Consider the following 21,291-nt stretch of genomic DNA (forward strand, 5'->3'; position numbering starts at 1 on the left):
ACTGATTTATGCTGTTAATATCATACTTAGAGGTACCATCAGAACTGGCAATCCATCTTAAGACTATAAATCATGACTGTAAAAGGGAAATCATTGAAAAAAGAGGTCCAAGTTTTTTCATTAAGAAGAAGAAAATCCCAGCACCATCACCACCCCCCTCCAAGATCAGATCCTTGGTACAGCTAACCTATATTAAAGATTTAGTCTGGAAAACAGCAGAGAAATCCCAAAGAAAGACAGGAACTAAATACAATTTGTTGACATACTAGCAAACTAAACACAAAGGTCCCTGGCAAACGTTTCTGAAAACTAAATTATTTCTAGACACATGTTTCAAAAGATAAAGAACTGCTGAAATGCTCCTCAAGTTCCACATTGTTATATACATTTTTTTAAAAAAAACACCTGTGTTTGTATTTTTTTTGTGGAATTTGGATGGCTTTTGTAAACTTTGAAGGTTTCTATATGCTGCATGGTTAGGTCCTTACTTCAAGAGATTAGGAAAGGACTTTACAGTTAAACAGTGTTGTTGACTTCATATTTACAGGTGACACTAGAGTTGAACTTCAGGTTATGATGGCCTAGCTGACGTTGCCTTGTTCATAAACCATGTGTGAATAAACAAGGCAATCCCTTCAGCTCTTTTGCAACCTCACTTTCCATTTCTTCCATACAAATTTCCTGAAAGCATGAAGATATATTAAGACTGTCCACTTGTCCTGGGTTACAGTGTATTCTATTACCATCCTCAGGAGCTGTTGAAATCAGGTGGGGCAGTGTTTCCTTGCCTCCTCCCCCTAGACTATCTTTCTGTTCATGGCCCATCATTGTCCTGCCACATGACTCAGAGATAACTCCCTCCGGACTATCTTCTTTAATGAGCCTCATCAACACTTTGCCTCATGACTCGTTACCCCATTGTGAGATGCTCCACCCAGAGGGAGGAACCAAGCATCCCATCGTGGATATAATCTGGGACTCTGAACACCAGAGACAACGCTTCCCACTGGATTTCCAGAGGACAGGAGCTACACAGCCACCATTGGACTTCCTGAGGAAGAGCGGACTGTTTTACTACAGGATCACTGCTTCAGAGGACTGCAGCCACCATTCTACCAGACTGCTACCACCACCCTGCCTAACAGGGTGTCAGGTTGTACCTTGACTCTGTCAGTTTGAACCAGTGTTCTCTTTTACTTTGTTTCCTTTTCTTTAATTTCCATTAAATTGTTATTCTGACTTGGTGCCTCCCACTGGTTTGTTTTCAAACTAGTACACCACTGCAATACACTTTTGGTCTGACAGCAGACAAGGATCAAAATAATGACTTCAGATTTAAGATTCCTAAATTTAAACACTAAGTGAGAGGTCATAATTTAAGCCATCTTCAACACAGACAGACAAATAATGGTACTGATTTTCAAACAGAACAAGCATCTCCACTTTCTAATAAATAAGCTAAAGTGATTTGTGGGTCCTCCCCACTTTTGCAAGTATGTCTTACTTAGTGTATACTAAAATTCTGCACCATTAAATGAAGATGCATTCTAACAAGAGGGAAAATTTATGGAGGTCTACCATAAATAACATCTTCTTGGGAAAATTTTACATGCGTCTACATTGTGAACCATAAAACAGTGCACAGAGCACCTTAAAGTGATGCTGTTCTGTAGGAAATGTTGAATGTCTCCATCAAGTGCACAGACTGAATGCTAGGGTGCTAAAATTAATTTCTCTTGTCACCATATTTATGATTTTTTTTCTGTATCTTCTTGTAATCATCATTACTGTCAGCTCCTACAGTGAATGCAACACAATGTAAACTACAAGCGCTGCTTTGTTCTCATAGCTCAGTACCTCTCCTCATAGTAGACTATCATAGTCTGCTGGATAAAGATGGAGGTCTCATTGCAATCAAACCACTGCAAAAAGCAAGACTGCGACATTTTTACTTCTTAGTAAATGCATTTTGGCTACTGGTCAAAAATTAACTTCCAGAGAACACTAGTATGAATATCATTATTTCAACTTCTTTAAAATGTGGAAATACCACTTCTAGTGCAAAGAAGAGTTAAAAATATCTTTATCAGATCTAGCAAACTCAGTTTAGGAGGATACCTTTGATTTTGCAAGACGTTCTATATTTTCAGTGGGATCAGACCCCACTGATAAAAGGCATGTCAAAGGTGTTCGACAGTCACTTTCTCTCCACATTGCTTCCATTTCAAGAATAAATCCTTCTGCATATTTCCCTCCAAGAGATTCTGCAATGTAGTGACGAGCCTGGGAAAAAAGTTACCAGAAAAAAAGATATATATTTCTTTTTTTAATTCAGCATTAACCAGTGATGTGGAATTTACCAGCACCTGCACTGGAAGGCAATGATTGTCTAAGCTTTAATTTTCAGTTTTGGCATAACAAAAGTTACAGCCCACAGGAAGCAACCATTGAAATTCTCAGACAGCAAACTTCAAACAAAGAAGAGAAAGAATTCTGCTCATGGAACAGCCATCCTGTGAACACTGTTGTTAGAACATGCTAAATGGGTTTTTTTAAAGAACTGAAAAAAAAAAAAAAATCCATGCAGAATAGATCCAGTGTCAGCTCTGAGGACAGCCCAGATATTGCCCCTAAATTACTGCCTGCTAAAACTTGGTGGATAGCCAAATAAAAGAGTTTCTCTATACCAGTTCCATTCTCAGCTCCTCTAAGCGTGTATTGTTGACACTGTCTCTACAGCATAGTGGATTAGACAGATCTTTCATCTGACCCAGTTACAATCTCCCATATATTTATTGGAACTTCAAACAAATTCTCCTGTCCAGTGGTTATCCAATTCAAGTCTCTTAGGCTGAATATCTATTTCTACAAAACATAAACTCAGCTCAGACTTGATCCTTAAAGGTCAAACCTTCCTTATGCCTCTATTTTTTTTCTTTTCACAGACATTTTCTAAAAGAACTTCTAAAGATACCCTAGTGCATGAAATTCTTCTCTGACTGAGGCAATTTCCTAGCTATGCAATGACTACCACAGATTCTGAGGCATGTATGATGATGAGAAGCCCTGAGGAACAAGGTGAACCAAGGAAGATGTCAATTGCAGGAAAAAACCTCTCAGTCATCCCCTATTACATAATTCTGTCCTAGTGAAGACAGGTAAAATTTCTAATACTTGGGATAATAACAGTAGGAAAAGAAGAGATAAAGAAGAGAGTAACAAAAGAGATACCCTCTCTCCTCAAAAATTAAAATAATTACTTTTTCTTGAAACCATTGTTCAGAGGCATTCTTTTTCAGAGATAGTTGTGCAAGACAATAATAAATAATTGATAAATAAGCTGATAGATAAGTGTTGATAAATAAGCAGTAGCAGCTTTATTATTTTGCTCTGTTTAAATTATGGCAGGTGGAGCTCACCTACTTCTCTCCCACTTCCTGACTGAGGAGTAGAAAATGAAAAAGGATGGAGCAAGCCTTGTTGAAGAAGAGGTCCATGAAGATATGGTGTCCCCTAAATACAACACAGATACTATCACAGCATGTAACATGTAAAGTTGAGATATACAGGAAAGAAAAACTACCATCCAGTAGAGAAAGAAAAAAAAAGTGAAAAGAGGATACTCATAGGCTCATATGACTTTTACACCTACATAGAGAAGAAAAATCAACATATCACAGACTGTGGACAAACTACTAATCTACTGCAGTTTCTTTTATGAGATTTGCCATGACACAGCCTTAATTATTACTTCCTCAGTAGAGAGGGTAAGTAAACAGTTTATCTGCTGTTTTAGTGCACCTGTCATAAAAGTGAATTGTTCTTTTTCCACCTCTTCTGTGAAAAAGAATAGGGATGTCTCTTTTGATTCTCCAAAGAAATGCAACTTCTTTACAGGTTTCATGACTCCACTTTGAAAGCACCACACAAAAAGAATGGTATTCTTGCAGCTCCAATTCAATTTGTTTCATGTCCTGCTTCCTAGTTCATTGCAATTAAATAAATTAGTGTTTTCATCCATATTTTTAATGAGCATTTCAATATCTGATTTTTCAAAATAGCTCACTCTGCAACAAATATTATGGTAACAAGAAATTCAGAGAACATAAGTTTGGAACTAGCAGTTCTTCAGGAGATGTCACATGGCATAACCACTGTACAAAAGTGTATCTTACTTGGGCAATGGTGTGATCAGGGCACCAGCTACGGACAAGGAGAAGTTTATGGAATTGATCCAGTAAGATGTCATAACCATCAGGAATAACAGCTTTTTCAGGAGCTTCCTCATCGAACCAAGCTTTCCAAGACTTCTCATTCTTAACAATTTGCACCAGAAGTTGATTGAAAGGGTACAAGCTAGATAACTGCACAAGATTGAGCCATGTCGTGTCAAGGATCCACTTTTTTGGTTTTGGTTCCACAGAATTCATATCCAAGCTGGCACCACCTGCAAAGTGAAAAGTATTATAGAGAAAACCAAACATTTTTAAACAGAAGAATGACAAATAATAAAAAATACTTATTTATATAATTCAGGGAGTAACATTTTATGTAAACCAGGATACAGAGACCTACAATTTGCATGGAAGAATCATTTAACAAAGACCTTTTTGGGAAGTGGTTTCAGTTCCTCCCAAAGCTGATACCCCACTAATTTTTGTGCTGCTTCTACTCCATCTGCAGAGTTGGAATAAAACACTTCTACCTAAAAGTATACTCAAAACCAGTTCTTCATACCAGATGTAGAAAGGACCTCTGGTTAGTAGAGCCTCCTTTCATCTATACTAAAGAAAAAGAAAGCACATGGTGCATTCATTTCCAGCACTGTGCAATGTCAACAGCCTCTTAGCTCAACCACCACTCAGCCTCACACCCATTTGCACACCCAGCACAGCTGAGCCACAGCTGAATAGTTACACAGTGCTTGCCAAACAGACTGAGATATTTGGATGCCAAGCACCTGACTGTACTTGTCTTTGTACCAGGTTGCACTTATCTATCTTATCTTGGAGACAGTGAGGTCAGCCCCCATCAAATTTTATACACCTTACTAAAATTTTTCTTTGTCTTTGTGTCTGAGTAGTGACATATAGTGGTGACATAATGCAATGCAATATAAAAGTGTTTTCCAACATGTAACAGACTTCCACTTTTTTGTGCTGATACTTAAGGCTGGTACAGAGTCCTGATGCATTCACATGCCTGCTCATCAGCCATCAAGAGAGCTTTCGCTTATTGTCTACAATCTCACAGACACACATAATGTGGCAGCTTGAGAAAGAGGCAGACGGTAGAGACTATAGGTTCTCTTACAAAGTCATGGACTTAATTTTTTCCCTTTTTGCAATGTATAACTGTTAAAATAATCCTCATCTAAGCATTGTTTTGATAAAAAATAATCTATATTGCTCTTGTTTTAGAAAATGTGTCTCTTAATTCTTTCTTGGGTTGCATATGCTTTCATTCACCAGTTAAAAACCAGTAGATCCACAGGATATAACACATTATTAATGCAAGAACTGCAAAATCTGAATTTGGCAGTTCACAAACATATGTAAACAGGAACATTTTCAGAGAAATTACCTTTGATCAGTGTCTCAAACTCAGTGTGTGAAATTTTCTTCGCCTGCAAGTCAATCTTCAATGCCAGAAGCAGTGTGAACAGGAACCTGTGATTTTCATACAGCCCTCGAACTGTGTACTTGAAGACTTCGTAGGTGAGATGCTCAATGATATAAACTACCCTTTTTGCTGTGATCTGAGATTTCCGAGATCTTTCCACTGATAGGTCAAAAATGCCAAGGAACTGCCGTAAGGATGTTTGGTACATGGCATTAACCGAGCTCATTTCCACGATTAGGAAATAAAGGATGCTACCACGACCTGCCACTGGCCGATACTCTTCACGTGCAGTATTGATTTTCACCTCTGTCTCCACTGCTGTGTTTAATTTTTCACTGACCTTAAAATTAATGGAAAAGACCATGAAGATTAAGTTGTATTACTTGGGATTTATACTACACAGGCAAAAAGAAAAGGTCTTGATTAAGATCACAATAGTATTTTTAGTTGAGCTTTGCTTCCTTCTGTCATTGTTTTAACACAGGCATCGTGCCTTCATGTGTTCCAGCTCCTGTCACAATGGGAATTGATTCAAATTTACACCTGCAAAACATGCCTGGAATATAGAACAGTACCCAGGTAGCAGTTTAATTTTGGAATTTTTTATGAAGAAAAAATTAGTGTTTCTACTATTTATTTGTTAAGAAGTCAGATGTTATATAGTGGCTCTGAATGGAAAAAAAAAAAACCAGGAATGAAAATCTATATACAGTCTCCAAATTACAATTACAAAATATATCATCAGTACATTCAAAATTCACCTCTTCTGCGGTTGTTTTAGTGACCCTTAGGACTTGTATCAGAGACTCATCTTCAACCAACGAGCCTTCTGTACTGGTTAGACGGCAGAGCAGGTTATCTTCAAGCTCCTGCATTTTCCTCTTGTTGGATGTCACTTGTTCCATCAGTTTGATTCTTTCTGCTTCCAGTTCCTGTATTCAAGAAATTTGCCTTAGAATTTTTAACATCAATTCAAAGAAAGACTCCTTATAAAGACACAGAAAACATGGGATTTCATGCATGTCAGATTGGGGACTTTGCTGCCTTTTTCATAAAATACAGAAATATTACTAAAATTTCTGTACTAAAATAATTTATATGCACACTGAATATATATATTTAAATAATTTATACTGCATTTTTTTTATTAATGCAACATAAATGCTGGAGAACGAAAACATATCAGAATTACCAGGAAAAGCTTCCTCCTAGTAAGGCGCACAAACCACTAAAGATAGTTTCCAATAGGAAGTGATAAAAGCCACATTACATTGAGTACTGAAAATTAAATCAGATAAAGGACTGAAAGATGCTTTGTATGGATGGATTTTACATTGTGAGCAAAGTTGACTGGATGATCTTTCCATTTCTAATTTCTACAATTCTGTGATTTTGAAAGATACAATGCTCTACTCCTTATAAAACAGGAAGTGTTACAATTATTATCTATGTCATATGGATTTTTGTGCCCTTTCTACAAGACAGACAATGACAAGAGAACAAAGGCAGACGAGTCAACACAATGCCAAGTGAAATGAGGCATCTAGACTGCACAGTCTACACAGCTCAGGGATACCCTTGCTGCCTGCCTTTATTATAATCAATCAAGTCAACTTTCCTATACGAAAAAAAGGGGTGGTTAATAATAGTCTATCTACACCTATGGCTTCAGTTTATTTTCATTTTTGTCAACGTGTCAAGTTAAAGAAAAAGGAGATGTACAGAGTTATACAGTACAGGAGAGATTCTCCTGTATTTCAAAGAAGTGACAAATTTCTTTATTTTCACAAATTTCTCATTTGGAAACCTGTTTGAAATATGTTCTAGAGCTACAGAGTGTAGCTCTGTGGAAGCTACAAGTAACTGCTTCCCAAAAGAGGGGAATGGCTTAAGCATCAGTAATTCAGCTTTCTACATTTACTCCTCTTTCTATACCATTAATGCAAAAAAAGATTAGAATTACACAAAAGGAATACTTCCACAAAACACTCAAAAATACATTTAGCTACATGCCTAAATTCCACATAAGGATGTGCTTGTCCAAGATCAGACACTTTACCCATACTATTTGTAAACCTTTAAAAGGCATCTTTCAGAAAATCAGCAAATATACCAAGTGCAAGTTTTTGTTTGCAAGGGAACTTCACAACCATATTTGTAACATAAAAATACCTGTTCTGAACAAAAATAGTGGCAGCAACTTCATTATCAAAGTACAAAAATATGCTGACTTTTTTTTATATATTTACAGGATCAACCTATAAAGCTGAGAAGAATAAACACTTCTTTGATCATATTTCATTGATCACTAGAGCAATGTTGAAGAATGTCTTGGTTCCTTTAATCTATTACTTTAGCTCAGCGATCATAAAGTTGTCTCTTTATAATAGAAAACCTGTTCTTCAGAATCTCTGCTCATGTTGTGTCTTTTCTTTGAACTAAATTTTTCAGAATCCCATTGGCTCTGATTATCTACACCACAACATTCATCTCTTACTGAGACAGAAGAGACAGAACAACCATGATGTCTTCATATCTGCCAAAAGAAGTTTAATAAATGTTGATCAGCTGCAACCATGTCTCTGTGCAGCAAATAGTGCTGATATTAACCAGGCTCCTTTGCAACTCTCTTCAGTGGATGTACAGCACTGGAGGAATACTTTTCAGTGACTATATTTTGGACCCAAAATGCAGTCTAGGTGCTGCTACACACATTCAGTATGAAGTCTCTATCAGTTCTGTACAGGAAAAAAAAAACCACAGAGCAAGGGTATCTTGTGGGAAGAGGAGTTTTATATGTAGGTCATGAGGAACCATTTCACTTCTATCTTGATTTAGACCTCTCCCTCCCTTCAGAGGTTAGTCAGGATACTCCCATTCACTCCTGCTGATGCTGTTCAATTTTGCTTACAGAAACCTACATCTACTGGAGTAAAGATTAAAAGTTTTTGCATTAAAAGTTTGCATAGCATTTTTCCCACCCTGTTTTTTCCCCAGTACCTGCTGCTACAGTTTTTCTGTTTTTCATGGAACAATTCACAGGAAGTTTGTGTATTGCAATGACTTTCCAGCCTCTGTTTCTGGCTGTCAGACTGAAGGAAGGGCACTTAAATACCAGTCCTTACTTCAGTAAAGGCTCATTTTGAGCAAAGTGGAAGGGTGTTGGCTGGAGAAATTGACAGCACCACTAAAGAGCACTAGAATATGCTTTGGGGAATTCAGAGGAGGAGTGAATTCCCGTAGGTAGGGAATTCTTCTCTCATGAGCAAGTCTACCTGTGCTACTTACTGAAAGCAGCAGCTCTGCTAATCCAAACCTTAATTTTTTTCTCTCACCTGAGAGAGAATTTTCTTCCTTATATTAACTTCCACATAATCAATGCAAATTTTAGTAAGAGCAGAGTCAAGTCAGTGTTCAGGGCTCCTTAAGAATCTTTTATCTTGCACACTAGAGCCTGGCTGGCAAAAGTAGTTCAAGTTCATAAGCATTTTTTCATGTAATTCAAATTAAGTTTAAAAAGGAATTCAGAAATAAAAGAGATTTCTGACTGAACAAGAAGCCCTTGCTGTATATGAAGGAATAAAGTTGTTTTATGTATGTCATGTATATGTCTATGATGTATTTTTAATGAATAATTTTCTTTCTTCTCTTTCCAAGGCCAGATCTTAAAATAAATGTTTAGGTTCCCCCATTCAATTAAAAAACAGCTCCACATTGTCTTTCAGCAAATGAGCAACCTTTAAACTTTCATTCACATTTCTGTTCCTGCATTTGATTTCAACCAAGCCATTGAATATGTATGCACTCCTGGTGCAGATACTGAACAAGACTTCCCTCTATACAAATACTGCAAGACTCAATACCTGCTTTTCTGTGAGGATGACACGGCCAAGGAGCTGATCTTCCAGCCCTTTCATAGTAACAGTAAAGTCAATCACAGCTGTTCTTGCACTAATTTCTGGAGTATAAACAGGATTAGCCACTTTTGTTGTCATATAGAGGGTAAACCCCTTCGCCAGATCTACCTCCTTGTCACCTACTTTGACCTGAAAATAAAACACATTTCTCAATTTTCAAAAGCCTAATTCAGAAAAACTGTTATTTTATCTAACGAAAAATATATTGACTCCCTTTTTAACATTTTCATTTACACTTTTTAAACTTTCTGATTAAGAGTAAAAAGGCCCTCAAACAACCCCATGAGTTCACTACTCATTTTCTAACTGTTTTAAAGATATGAATCATGTCAGTATTCAGACTACCTGATACTCAACACCCGTCCTATTTTAGGGGTTTTAATTTTATGTCTACAATTCATCTTACCTTGTGTGCAGAACCAGATTTTATGAAATTTTTTTCCAAGATGTTATCTAGAGCAGGATCAAGTTCCTCTCCAATGTCTTCAATTAACAAAGGTCGGCCAAGGGACAAGCAGTCTTCTATATGACTTCTGAAGAACTTGTGGTTCATAGCTGTAACCTGGGAAGATTGAGTCACCATACAGCATGCATTTGAAAGCGCATGGAAAACAGCATAAAATGTATTGCAGCTCTAAAAAATTATACTCATCCTGGGATATCTACACAAATGATTACATTTTAGGGACCAACACTTGCCTCTGCTGACATGAATGGAAGTTTTGCTTTAAACTTAGGAGGATAGGAGATCACATTTCTTTGTTGTTATCTATTTACTTATTTATCTTCATATCTAAATAATCATTGTAATATCTTAATATATCCTAAATATAAATAGTATTATGTTTAGAACAGTAAAGTAGGGATATATTTATGGAGTTCAGAAAGGGAACCAGTGTTGCATAGGAGGCCTCATCTGACATCAGACGTTCAGTTTCCAATTCAGTTCCACCAGTCTTAAAATTGCTAAAAATCACACAGACTCCTTTTCATTTATTTAAATTTAATATAATTAACATAATCCTTTGAGATGATAATTGAATAGCCTTTCCAGACATCTCTTAAGTCATGGGTTTTGGGTGGTTTTGTTACCAGGAAAAAAAAATTAGGATAGACGTGTTTTTAAAATAAATCCTTGTCTTGCAGGCAAAGCTCTTTGAAAAAGGTATAATTAAAATATCTAGAGGCACATTAAACAGTATTAAACCAGTATATTATTTAAAAATCAATACTCTGTCCCACCACTCTGCACTTTTTGTTTGTTATAATGTAGGCATATGTGTATCCACCAAAACAGCATGTTGCCTACATTTTTATTTCCAATTCAGCTGAGGGATGAAGCTCGTGTCTGGGTGACCAACAACAAAACACTAACAAGAACACAGCAAATTACAATATCCCAGGTGTAAGCCATAGTCTAAACACTTGTGTATTTGGATTCTTGACGTAACTCTGTTCCTCCTGGATGTTACTGGGGAGAACTCAGATATAGAGGAGGAGATGCAAGTCTCCAGGAAGGTGGAGAATGAGACCCAACCTTTTACTTCTCTCTTTGATTCTCTTTCACTATGACAAGCAATTAAAAGATTCATCATAAAAGCAGATATGCCATAACGTATCATTCCAAGCTATTTTGCCCTGATATTGATACCCTGATATAGGGTACAGGTTCTGTGCCAGTCTTGTTTTAGTTTCCGCATAACTGTATACCAATAAACATCAGATTTAAATTATACATGGCCAAAGTATGATGACACAAATGACACACACATAAAAAAACTTGTAAATTAACAATTTACCTGAAGTCTGTTATTCTTTTCCTTATTTTTAATCCAGATTTTTCCTTGACCTTGTGGATCAATCAGCAAAGGATACCTAGATGCCTTTGTGACAATAATGCCATTTTGAATTGAAAGGTCATCATTTGGAAGACCCTGGAGGTTCCATTCACCCACTGTAGCATTGTCAACAAGCATACCAGTAAGGTTCAAGTTCTAATAGAAAATATGCAATTACAAAATTAGTACCAGTAGAAAATATGTAAATACAAAATAAGTGCCAGTTAGAGGAGCTATACTAAAACATCTCATGAATGGTTTTTCTTCTTACTCTGATCAGAATGCATGATAGTGTATTTGGTAGTTATTGCTTACTCTCTTTTCTTTAAAGTTCAGTGGCTTGATCATTGCAGTTAAGCAGTAACGAAAGTGAATTCTGTTGAGATTGTGATGTCCATCAAAGAGTGTCAGAAAAACTCAGAAGCCAGTTCAATATCTAATGACAAACTGATTTTGGTATTGGCAAGCTCTTTTCCTGTAAGTTCAAGTGGATGTGTCATCTTTCTCACAAGAGCTTCCACCTGCCTTCCAAGTATGAATACAGGATGGCTGTGGGAGACTTAGAGAATAAAGAAGATGTGCTATAGATCATGAACATAACCATGTTCATAACCATGAACAATCATGAAAGGTTATTGCTGCTAAGCCAAAACCCTTCACAGTTCACATATCCTCCTAAAGTCTGATTTACACTTGTCAAATAACTTGCTTTATTATATTCACTATGAAAAGTGACTGGCCTCTCAAAATTGCGTATGTGAAGAAAACAGTGCTGAAAATAGCAAGCCAAACTCTCCAGTTTAGAAAAACACCTTAGCAAGGATTGAGAATTTAAAAATAATAAAATCGAAGGTGGTTTTTTTTCATTTGCTCCTTAATTTTTCATTCAAGAATTCCTATTTGTAGGCTTTTTCTAAAAATATGTTTGAAAGAAAGACATGAAAGAAAGAAAGTAAAAGCCTGCAAATCTTGCAAAAATCACACAATTCAGCATCTGAAGCCTAAAGAAAAACTTCAAATACTGTGAGAGTTGTGATACAATCCTGAGATCTAATGACACCAGGGGTTGCAAGACTCCAAAGCTTTTTTAACCCTTTGATTTTTTTACTGCTATATTATTGAAGACTCACAATGAAGAAACACAAACCATTCTCAGAAGACAGAGAAATTTTAGGAATCAAATTTCCATTTGTGTGAAGGACAGAAAAGCATTTAACAGCCAAATTTTTCAGCAATTGGAACCTAAAACCATATTTAGCTCCTTAAGCAGATGAGTAGGATCTAAACAGCTTTGAACTTTTTCTGACCTACAGCTAGAAGTATCAGTCACCCTGCAACTCTGAAACTCAGTTAATTTAAGTGCCTAACTAAACAGATAGGTGGCTAATTTTAAACAGTTCTTTTTAAATTGTTAAGCCTAAATGACTCATACACCCCCGATCAGTTAGTCTGTGACAAAGTAAGGCAGATGTCAAGCCTTTTCCTTGAACTGCAAAGCTGCTTTCTTTCTTGTGGTGTGAAGTATCAAGAAAGGCCCATATGCTGCCTTTTGTGAGTACTTAATTCCCAGGGAAAAATCAAAACTCTCTTCCATACACTATGATTGAAATCATAATTCTGTCTTTAATGGGAACTATCTAAACAGAATGGTAAATATGTTTTGAAACTTGTTAATTATGGCATTCTCCATCTAACTGAGACATACTGGGGGGGGAGGGGAAGCAAAATAGAAACAGTAAGAGAGCATTCCTCAAATTTTCAAGGATGCAGCCAAATAGTAATGTGGTCAGAACACCTTCATGGAAGCAGAATTTTAGTTCTTTATGTATTGCTTTCTAAGGACATTACACCTCCAATTTCTTATCCTTAAATGGTAAGACTCTTGACAGATATTCCCCAAGGTTAGTTGCTTTTAAGAACATTTTGTACACTGAATTTGAGAAAGAGTCTCCCTGGGAGGAGTGTATGTAGGATAACTCCCATGCCACACTGGTAAAGAATCTTGCCTGAAACTGCACTGCTGCTGGTACTTTATTAGTAAACCCATCTTGGCCTTACATATTTTTTATCATCAGGAGCTTTCAAAGAGCTTTACTGGGCAAATCAGAATCATTCATCTTTTAAGTCATGGCATAAACTGGGCTGGATTGCAAGTTTGACTCTGTCAGGTCAAGGTTAATCAGCATTACAAGAAGCAATATGCTAACCTAACATAAAAAATAATAAAAAAGATATTCACAAGTAACTTCTGTGAGGTGAACAAACACCTCGTGGAAAAGAGGTCTCCTTAACAGAGGATTTAAGTGCCAAATCCCAAAAAAACTGAAAAGAAGATGCAGATCTACCTTTAGCTGTTTCACAATGATACAGCTGTACACAGGCTGCTCAATAATTCACAGCACTATTCAGCAGCAACTGCTCTGTCACAACCTTTGACAGCTGAGAACAGGGGCTATTTGAGCTTAATGCCTCAACTCCTGTGCTGAGAGGAAGAGAGAGCTCCTCAACTATTTGTCCAACCTTTACTGCTGAAGAAAATGTACACAGGTACTCACAAAACCAAGTGGAAGGTAACACAGATTACTCAGAAAGACAGTTTTGATTATTATGGCTTAAATTCTGCCTTCAGCATGAATGCGTCTTCCAGGTACAGGGAAGAATATTAGACAGACCTCCTAAAAGGAAGAGTAGGAATAGGAGCAAGGCTGCTGCTGGCCATGAGCAAATCCTCTGCACCAGAACATCTGCCAGGTCTGGCACTCCTGAGGCAGATAGTGATAAAAGGAAAGGACAAGATTCATGCAAGGCATCCTGCCCTGTGTCATAGCCAAGCATGCAGGTTGCTCACTTTAATAAAGATAGAATATGAAGTGGCAGGAAACAGAAACTGAATGATGGAACCATAGCTCCACTGCATTTTAGGCCACCTCTGTTCACACAGACACAGGTCAGTGAAGGAGATGCTGCAATGTCAGCCTCACTGGGACAGCCTCACTGGTGACAAAGGTGCACGGATTTAAAAGCTAGCACTGGAGCAAGCCAAAGTGCTGAAGTGCTGCAAACCAAGCCTTGCAAAATCCAGGGTTTGTTTAAATCAGTAATTTCTACAAGATACTTCAAATTAAACTAAATTAAATGTTGTGGGTACACAGCAGAGGGTATGACAGGAGGATATTTACTGATAATACACAGGGGTGCAAAGGTGATGTTACCTCTTATGAAAAAGTAAATGTATTCTAAGCTGATAAATTTTACTTTGTTTCCAGTATTATGCTATTTCTCCCCAGACAGCTGACCTCAGACAGCATTTCTCTCTCAGATTTGACAGAGCAGTGTCCTACATACCAATCTTGAAATGCCTGACAGTATAAAGAGGAACTTAAAACATATTGGTTTAGAAGCTCAGTTGTCAACTGCTCAGATTTTTTATTTATTAAAGATTGGATGGAATATGACAGCCTGTATATAATCTTCCGATTATGTACTTTTCTGGAATGAAATGCTCCACATATAATTTCTCAGCAAGGCAAAGAATAAGGTCAGATCAGAACATGAACACTTACTTTACTGTATGGAATCTTGCTATTGTCCATCTCTTTCTTCCACAATTGGAGCAGCAAATTCCTGTACTCCTGATTGAAAGGTCCAGAGTAAGAGAGAAATCCAGTGGCCAGCAGAACATTCCCCACCAAATTAATAATTTGATTTTGAAAGTTTTTGCTGCTTGCTGTCCAGCGAAGCTGTATGTAAAATATTGAAAAGAAGTTAGCTTAAGCAGACACAAAACTAACAGGAAGATCTAACTTAAGAATTCATCTCCTTCTGGTAAATATTTTTTCTTGAGAACAGTAGTATTTTTTGCTTTAAATAATTATTTCAGAAGTAGAAGTTTGCTTGGAAGTGATGGCAACCACCTGACCAAGTGGAGAAAAAGCATCTTTGCGAACAAGCTGGTCAAACTGCTAAGAAGGGCTTTAAAGGAGGAATGGAGTGGCAGTCAGAGGAGGACCAATAGTAGTGTGAGGGAGTGGAGAACCGGGCTGGCAAACAAAATGTGTGGGGTGAGATAAACAGTAGGGACCTCATAATTAACAAAACAGGGCTAACGGAGGACCACCCTAAGGACACCCACATAAACAAAGAAGTGTCCACCAGACAGAACGGTGGGGACAGCTTTCTACTGCTTATAGGACATTAATTATCACAGCTGGGCACCTGTCTGACGTGCTTCTACATGAATGTGCACAGCATGGAGAACAAACGAGGGCTCTGCAAGTGGTTGCAGTGTTGTGATATCATGGGGGTCGCAGAAACATGATGGAAAGACTTCCCTTACTGGAGAGCAGCATCAGCTGTCTATGGGTTTGTTAGGAAGGACAGGCTGGGGAGGTGAGAAGAGGGGTTTTCCTTCATGTGAGAGAGCAGAGGAATGCATGTAGTTCTGCATGGGAGACTCAATGATGGACAATATGCCAGTTGGGAGCTTATGGGCTAGCATCAGAGGAAAGTTCCACGTGGGAGATGTGTGTGTCTATCACAGACAATGTGATTAATAAGCAGTAGATGAGGGCTTTTTCAGACAGTGGGCAGAAACTTCACGTCCACAGGCCCTGGTCTACACAGGGGCCTTCAACTGCCCAATATCTGAAGGGACAACACAGAAAGACACAAGCAATCCTTGAGGTTTTAAGGAGGGTATTGACAAATGTTCTGAACACAGTTGAGTGAGGATCTAAGGAGGGAAAGGCAGTTTGCTTAACCTCAGACTTGCAGATAAAGAACTGATCAGGGATCTAAAATTCAGGGGCAGCCTTTGCTGAGATTGTTTATCCTTGAACACCGAGAGTGCAGGGGAAATTTGTACACAGGTATCTTTGCACGCAAATACCTGATGGGAAGGTGTAAAGAGGAAGATGCCAGACTCTTTTCACTGGTACTCTATGAAATGACAAAGGGCAGTGGACACAAATTGGAATATAAGAAATTCAAATTCAGCACACAAAAAATCCCTTATTTCAGTGAGAGTGGTCAAAAACTGGAATAGGTTGCCAAGGGAAGTTGGGGAATCCTTGAAGATATCCAAAACCCAACCAAAAAATGGCCTGAGCCTTGAGTAGTGGGGAGGGGGAGGCTGTGTTTTGGGTTAGATATCTCCAGTGGTTTCTTCCAATCTCAATTATTCCATGATTCTGCAATTTTATAAAAATTATTTTTTAATGTATTAAAAAAATTAAAAATACTTAACTAATATTTTTGCTTATTCCTTTCTTTCCAGATTGCTGTTCCTTTACAGTCACTCTGCATGCAATCTTGGTAAGGACATACACATTTCAAGTTTAGAAAACACACATTTAACCCAGTGTCAGTCTTGCCCAATAGTCAAAGTGCCATAGAGAGTCTTTATTTTTTTTGGCTGAATTTTCAAAAGTAGAGTGGAATAACAGGTCTTACAAGACCTCATAGCACAAGGCTCCAGAAAACCCACAAAAAGACACTGTAATTTCCTATTTTTGTATTGCTCTTAAATTTAGAAATTCATTGAAAAAGTATGATAAAGCATCTAAGATTTTTGACTGATGTAATTTGAAAGGCAGCTATGCAAAGAAATGCTGAGGTCCTGACCTCACAGGACCCAATGGTTGAAGTCAAAACTCTAATCAATTTTGACTTTGTGTGAAATGAATGAAGGAATTAACAAAGCAAATAATAAGAGAGGAAAAAAGAGTATCCTGCTTCCTCTGAAAACCTTCAGGCTGAAGCCAGAAAGATCTGCATAGGAAAGGTAAATTTCAAGCTCACTGCAGAGGATAACAATTAGCCCATAATTCTGCAAAAGGCTCCAGTAGAAATCTAAGCTTCAATTATAATTCAGGAAATTAGTCAAGCTTCAAATTTGTATTTTTGTATACTTGGTGAGAAAAAGAGAGTAATCCTTCTTATAAATATTTTAGGGCAATTATTTAGGTTAAGCCTAATTCCTCTTCTTACTAAAGCTAAAAGGAATTTGGCTCCTTGGCTTTAAATCTGAACTTTATCCTAATACGAGTCATATGATATAACACAAATCTTCATACAGAAGACTTAACACAAGAAATTGCTTTACTTTGTTAGATACATTAACTTCAAGGAAAAAAACCGCTACCTATAACTAAAAAAAGGGTCGTATGATATCAAGATGTCACCACACCTTGAGTTTCTCGAGCACTGTTACGATCATCACGGAGCATTCTCAAAACCGCGCACCTGCTTTGTGCTGGAAACCTACGCACGTGTGCTAATACCTTTTCTCCACCCAATCCTTCAATCAGAGCTGTGGCATTGCTCATCTTCCTTCTGCATGCCTCAGCATCATCAAGCAAGGCCTGCTTCTCTTTCACAGCAGCATCATACATGGCTTGTACTTCATCCAGTTCCATTTGCTTCTTGTCCAGCTGATTTTGTGCACTATCCAGTTCCATTTGGGCAGCCGCAAGTCTTCCTTCTTGCAAAGCTAAATTTGCCTACAGATATTTAAGAGCAAAAAGTAGTTAATACCTATTATTTGGCAGAAGAAAATGAGATTCATTTAATGGCACATACTGTACTGTATTGGGTACTTTTAAAAATAATACATGTTTAAGACGACAGAAGGCTTTTTTCTTTTTATTTCTGGAACAGAAGCATAGCATTAAAGTTATTCAAGGCAATCTTAAGATGTTTTAATAATATTTTCAGAACGGTCTATTGATCACACAATGACCAATTACTTAAATCCCAATTCACTTGAAATAGCTGTAAACTAGACATATGAGGCAACCTATACAATTGGTGGCCTTATATATATGCCTCCTGTAATACATTCTCAGTGCAAAAGAAAATTAATATTGTCTTAATTAGTTATAAAATAATGCAAATTATAACAGAAACTAGTCTTCTGCTCTCTTTTTCCAACAATTACTTCTACAACAAAAATATAACAAATATATTTTTTGCTCCTCTGGAAAGTAAAACTCTAGAGACTTTTTTCACATCTCTCTATAAATTTGCATGATGAGTTACCAGTCATTTAAATGTGGCCTCTTAACTTTTATATTCCTAACAGGGTTGAAAAAAATATTCTGCGAATTCAGAATGTATTTCCATATACATTTGCAAAGGATTAGAGCCTGACAAAGCTCTTATGAAATTCACACTTACAGATAAAGGTTGATTCCATTTACTCTGAATATTTAAAAAAGCTTGTTTAAATATGTGGCAAAATATCATGTATCTTATTTCTGGTTTTTTCTCCTATAAGAGTTATGAAGATGGAAACCAAGAATCTGTAAAACCTGTTTTATTATGAATATGAAACTTGACACTCGCATTACATCATACCAGAAGCGTAGCAATAGAAGGTATCTCTTTTAAGGGATAATTCTTAGTTAACAGTATAATCATGGGTTGGGGTCTGGTGTATTTCAAAAGAGAGGTTTGTGAGCAGGGAATTAGAGAAGCATATATGTACTAACCAGTGAAGTAGGTCACTAATATCTGCGTACATGTATGTTGTATACATGTGTATTGGATACAGGTGAATCACATGTTCTGTGTCCAGGTATATTAGCAAGCTAGGTATATGCAGACAGTATATGCTAGAGAAAAGCACTGTCAGTAAAATTTCATTACCTGGTCTGTTGACAGATTCTAGAGATAAAAAAATATTTTGGAATCCAGATGAACCAGTAAAATGGTTGCTCATAAAATTTCCATCATGTAAGGATGCTGAAATATTTTTACCTCACTGTTTATTAAAAAAACACATTAAAAAGCATCACCTGGAAATAAACATTGCTCAATCAATGAGTCTTGATTAAACCCAGATAAGCAGATTTCAGAACTGCTGTTATGTTTTAGTGAATCTTGGACCATTGGGTTCCAACAGCAAAGGAGTTTTGAGGAGGTGATGTAGTGTTACTGTGTCCTGCACCAGGGGAAAGGTGGGGAGGGTGAGATATAAGAGAGAAAGAGAGGGAGAGAAAGTGTGTGCAGGGTTCCTTCTGCATCTGAGTAAGAAAGGTCTGACAACAAATGGTTTAATAAGAAAACTGCCTTAAAAGATTCATAAGAAGACAAACAGTGAGTGAACTTCACATCCCTTCAAATATTGGACACTCCACATTCATGCAGCATCAGACAGAGCCTGGATAGTTTTTCCCAGGTTATCCTGTGCAGAGCAGATCCTGTCCATGAAGAGAAAGCTTTCTCTTTTGGTCATTCAAACTATTTTAAACTCCTCTTACTATTCCGTCTTATTAAAGCAGTCACCTCATTTAGCCATCTCTTGTCAGGCCTTTCTTACTGAGATCCAAAAAGAGCTCTGCACCAGCCCTCTTCTACCTCCCCCAGGCGCCTTCCCCACTGCAGAGCATCCTTGTATCCTTAAATTCTCTGAGGGCTAAAAATGGGAGTCAGACAATATTATGACATATTGTTTCAGCCCCAGCTGACAGATACTGAGGTTACAAAGGAAACAAGATCTTTGGAACAGCTGGAACAATGGAGAACTTACAACTGGCTGTGTGGATTCATGTAACACCTTCACATTCATCACAGCAGGGTATGAACTTCAATGGAAGAGGATGGGCATGTGAATTCCCAATACATATGGAGCAATGATGCCTTGTAAACATGAAAAGCAGGTCTTTGTGCAGCAATAAACTACTCAGAAAAGTGCCAAAGATTGATAAAACAGACTTCCCCATTGTCCTGGGTTGCAGTGTATTTGTCTTGGGGTGACCTTATGATGTGTATCCCATATCGCTGCCTATGCCCAGAAATTAATTATTGGCCTTTCTATGCCTCTGAACTGAGCCTGAGAGGGGGAAGAAAAAACTGAGCAAAACTTTCTCAAAGCAGTTTGAAACTTGTTCAAGGTCACATAAAGATAGCAGGTTTTTTTTCCAGCTGGGGCAGGGGGGGAGCGAGGAAGCACCCGGCTGGCAGTTTTTTTTCCAGTCAGCTTTTGGCCAGTTTTTGTTCCAGTTCCTTGTTCTCTGGAGAGAGGCTGAGAGCTGAACTTTTCCTTCTCTGGAATTTCGGATTTTCTCCCTTTTCTACTGGACTGCCTGATTGCTGTAACATCAGAGCACATCGGGAGGACTTTCCACCGGGCACAGAGGGCCTGGCCCTGGGCCAAGCCCCAGCTCCGAGGAGACCAAAGGGAGGACTCGAACACTTTCCCAGGTTTTTCCTCTACAGCGAAAGATTTTACCATTTAACATTATTTTCCTTTCCCGTGTGCTTGTTAAATAAATAGTTTTATCTTCTTCACTTTCCTTCGAGGAAAATTTATTTTTTTTTCCCGAACCTGGTGGGGGGAGGGGTGGTTGTGCCTTCTCTCAGAGTATATATACATTTCTAAATTTGGCCAAACCGGAACAAATTTAGTGGCGCCCAACTGTGTGGCTCGAAGGAAAGTGAAAAACTTGTGCTAATTACATTTTGGGTTGAATTTACTTATTCTGTGTTGGAGTAAAGTAGTCACCATGCTGGTTGAGTTCATAATGTCTCTCTGGCTCGATGTACTCATGTCTTTCTGGTCCTTAGGCTTCATTGAGGTACTGGTGCTTTTTTGGTCCCTAGGGTTGTTTGCCTATCCACAACTTGCTCCAATCTTGTCCTTGATATGTAAATTTTACAGAGAAGGGAGACGAATCAGGATTTCTATTTTGCTGTGCTCAGTGATAATGATTTATAAGAAGTTGATAGAGGTACAGGCAGCTGTTCGACGTGTGTATGATAAGTGGTTTCTCCGTCCTAACCCCAGTCCTAGCTTCAGTAGCCTGTTTTGGGAATTTATTAGTAATTGCACCCAGATTGTTAGAGGAGGAGGAGATGGGGTTTCCCTTCCCTTTAAATTTGATAGGTTATCTTTTGAGAATGTTCAGTATCCC

General features: G+C 37.7%; 1 protein-coding gene across 1 annotated transcript in view; it reads right to left on the reverse strand.

Moving 5' to 3' along the window:
• LOC116448873 (dynein heavy chain 5, axonemal-like) overlaps positions 1-21,291 on the reverse strand; it is a 151,934-nt gene that overhangs the window by 33,760 nt on the left and 96,883 nt on the right. Inside the window, exons 57-64 of the mRNA XM_032119892.1 lie at positions 17,659-17,877; positions 14,941-15,117; positions 11,339-11,533; positions 9,946-10,101; positions 9,486-9,668; positions 6,384-6,554; positions 5,584-5,962; positions 4,176-4,447 (exon numbers count right to left, since the gene is read on the reverse strand). Coding sequence (XP_031975783.1) covers positions 4,176-4,447; positions 5,584-5,962; positions 6,384-6,554; positions 9,486-9,668; positions 9,946-10,101; positions 11,339-11,533; positions 14,941-15,117; positions 17,659-17,877 — 1,752 coding nt within the window. The remainder of the gene's footprint in view (positions 1-4,175; positions 4,448-5,583; positions 5,963-6,383; positions 6,555-9,485; positions 9,669-9,945; positions 10,102-11,338; positions 11,534-14,940; positions 15,118-17,658; positions 17,878-21,291) is intronic.

Source organism: Corvus moneduloides, chromosome 1 (genome assembly GCF_009650955.1).
Source record: "Corvus moneduloides isolate bCorMon1 chromosome 1, bCorMon1.pri, whole genome shotgun sequence".
Lineage (NCBI taxonomy): Eukaryota > Metazoa > Chordata > Aves > Passeriformes > Corvidae > Corvus > Corvus moneduloides.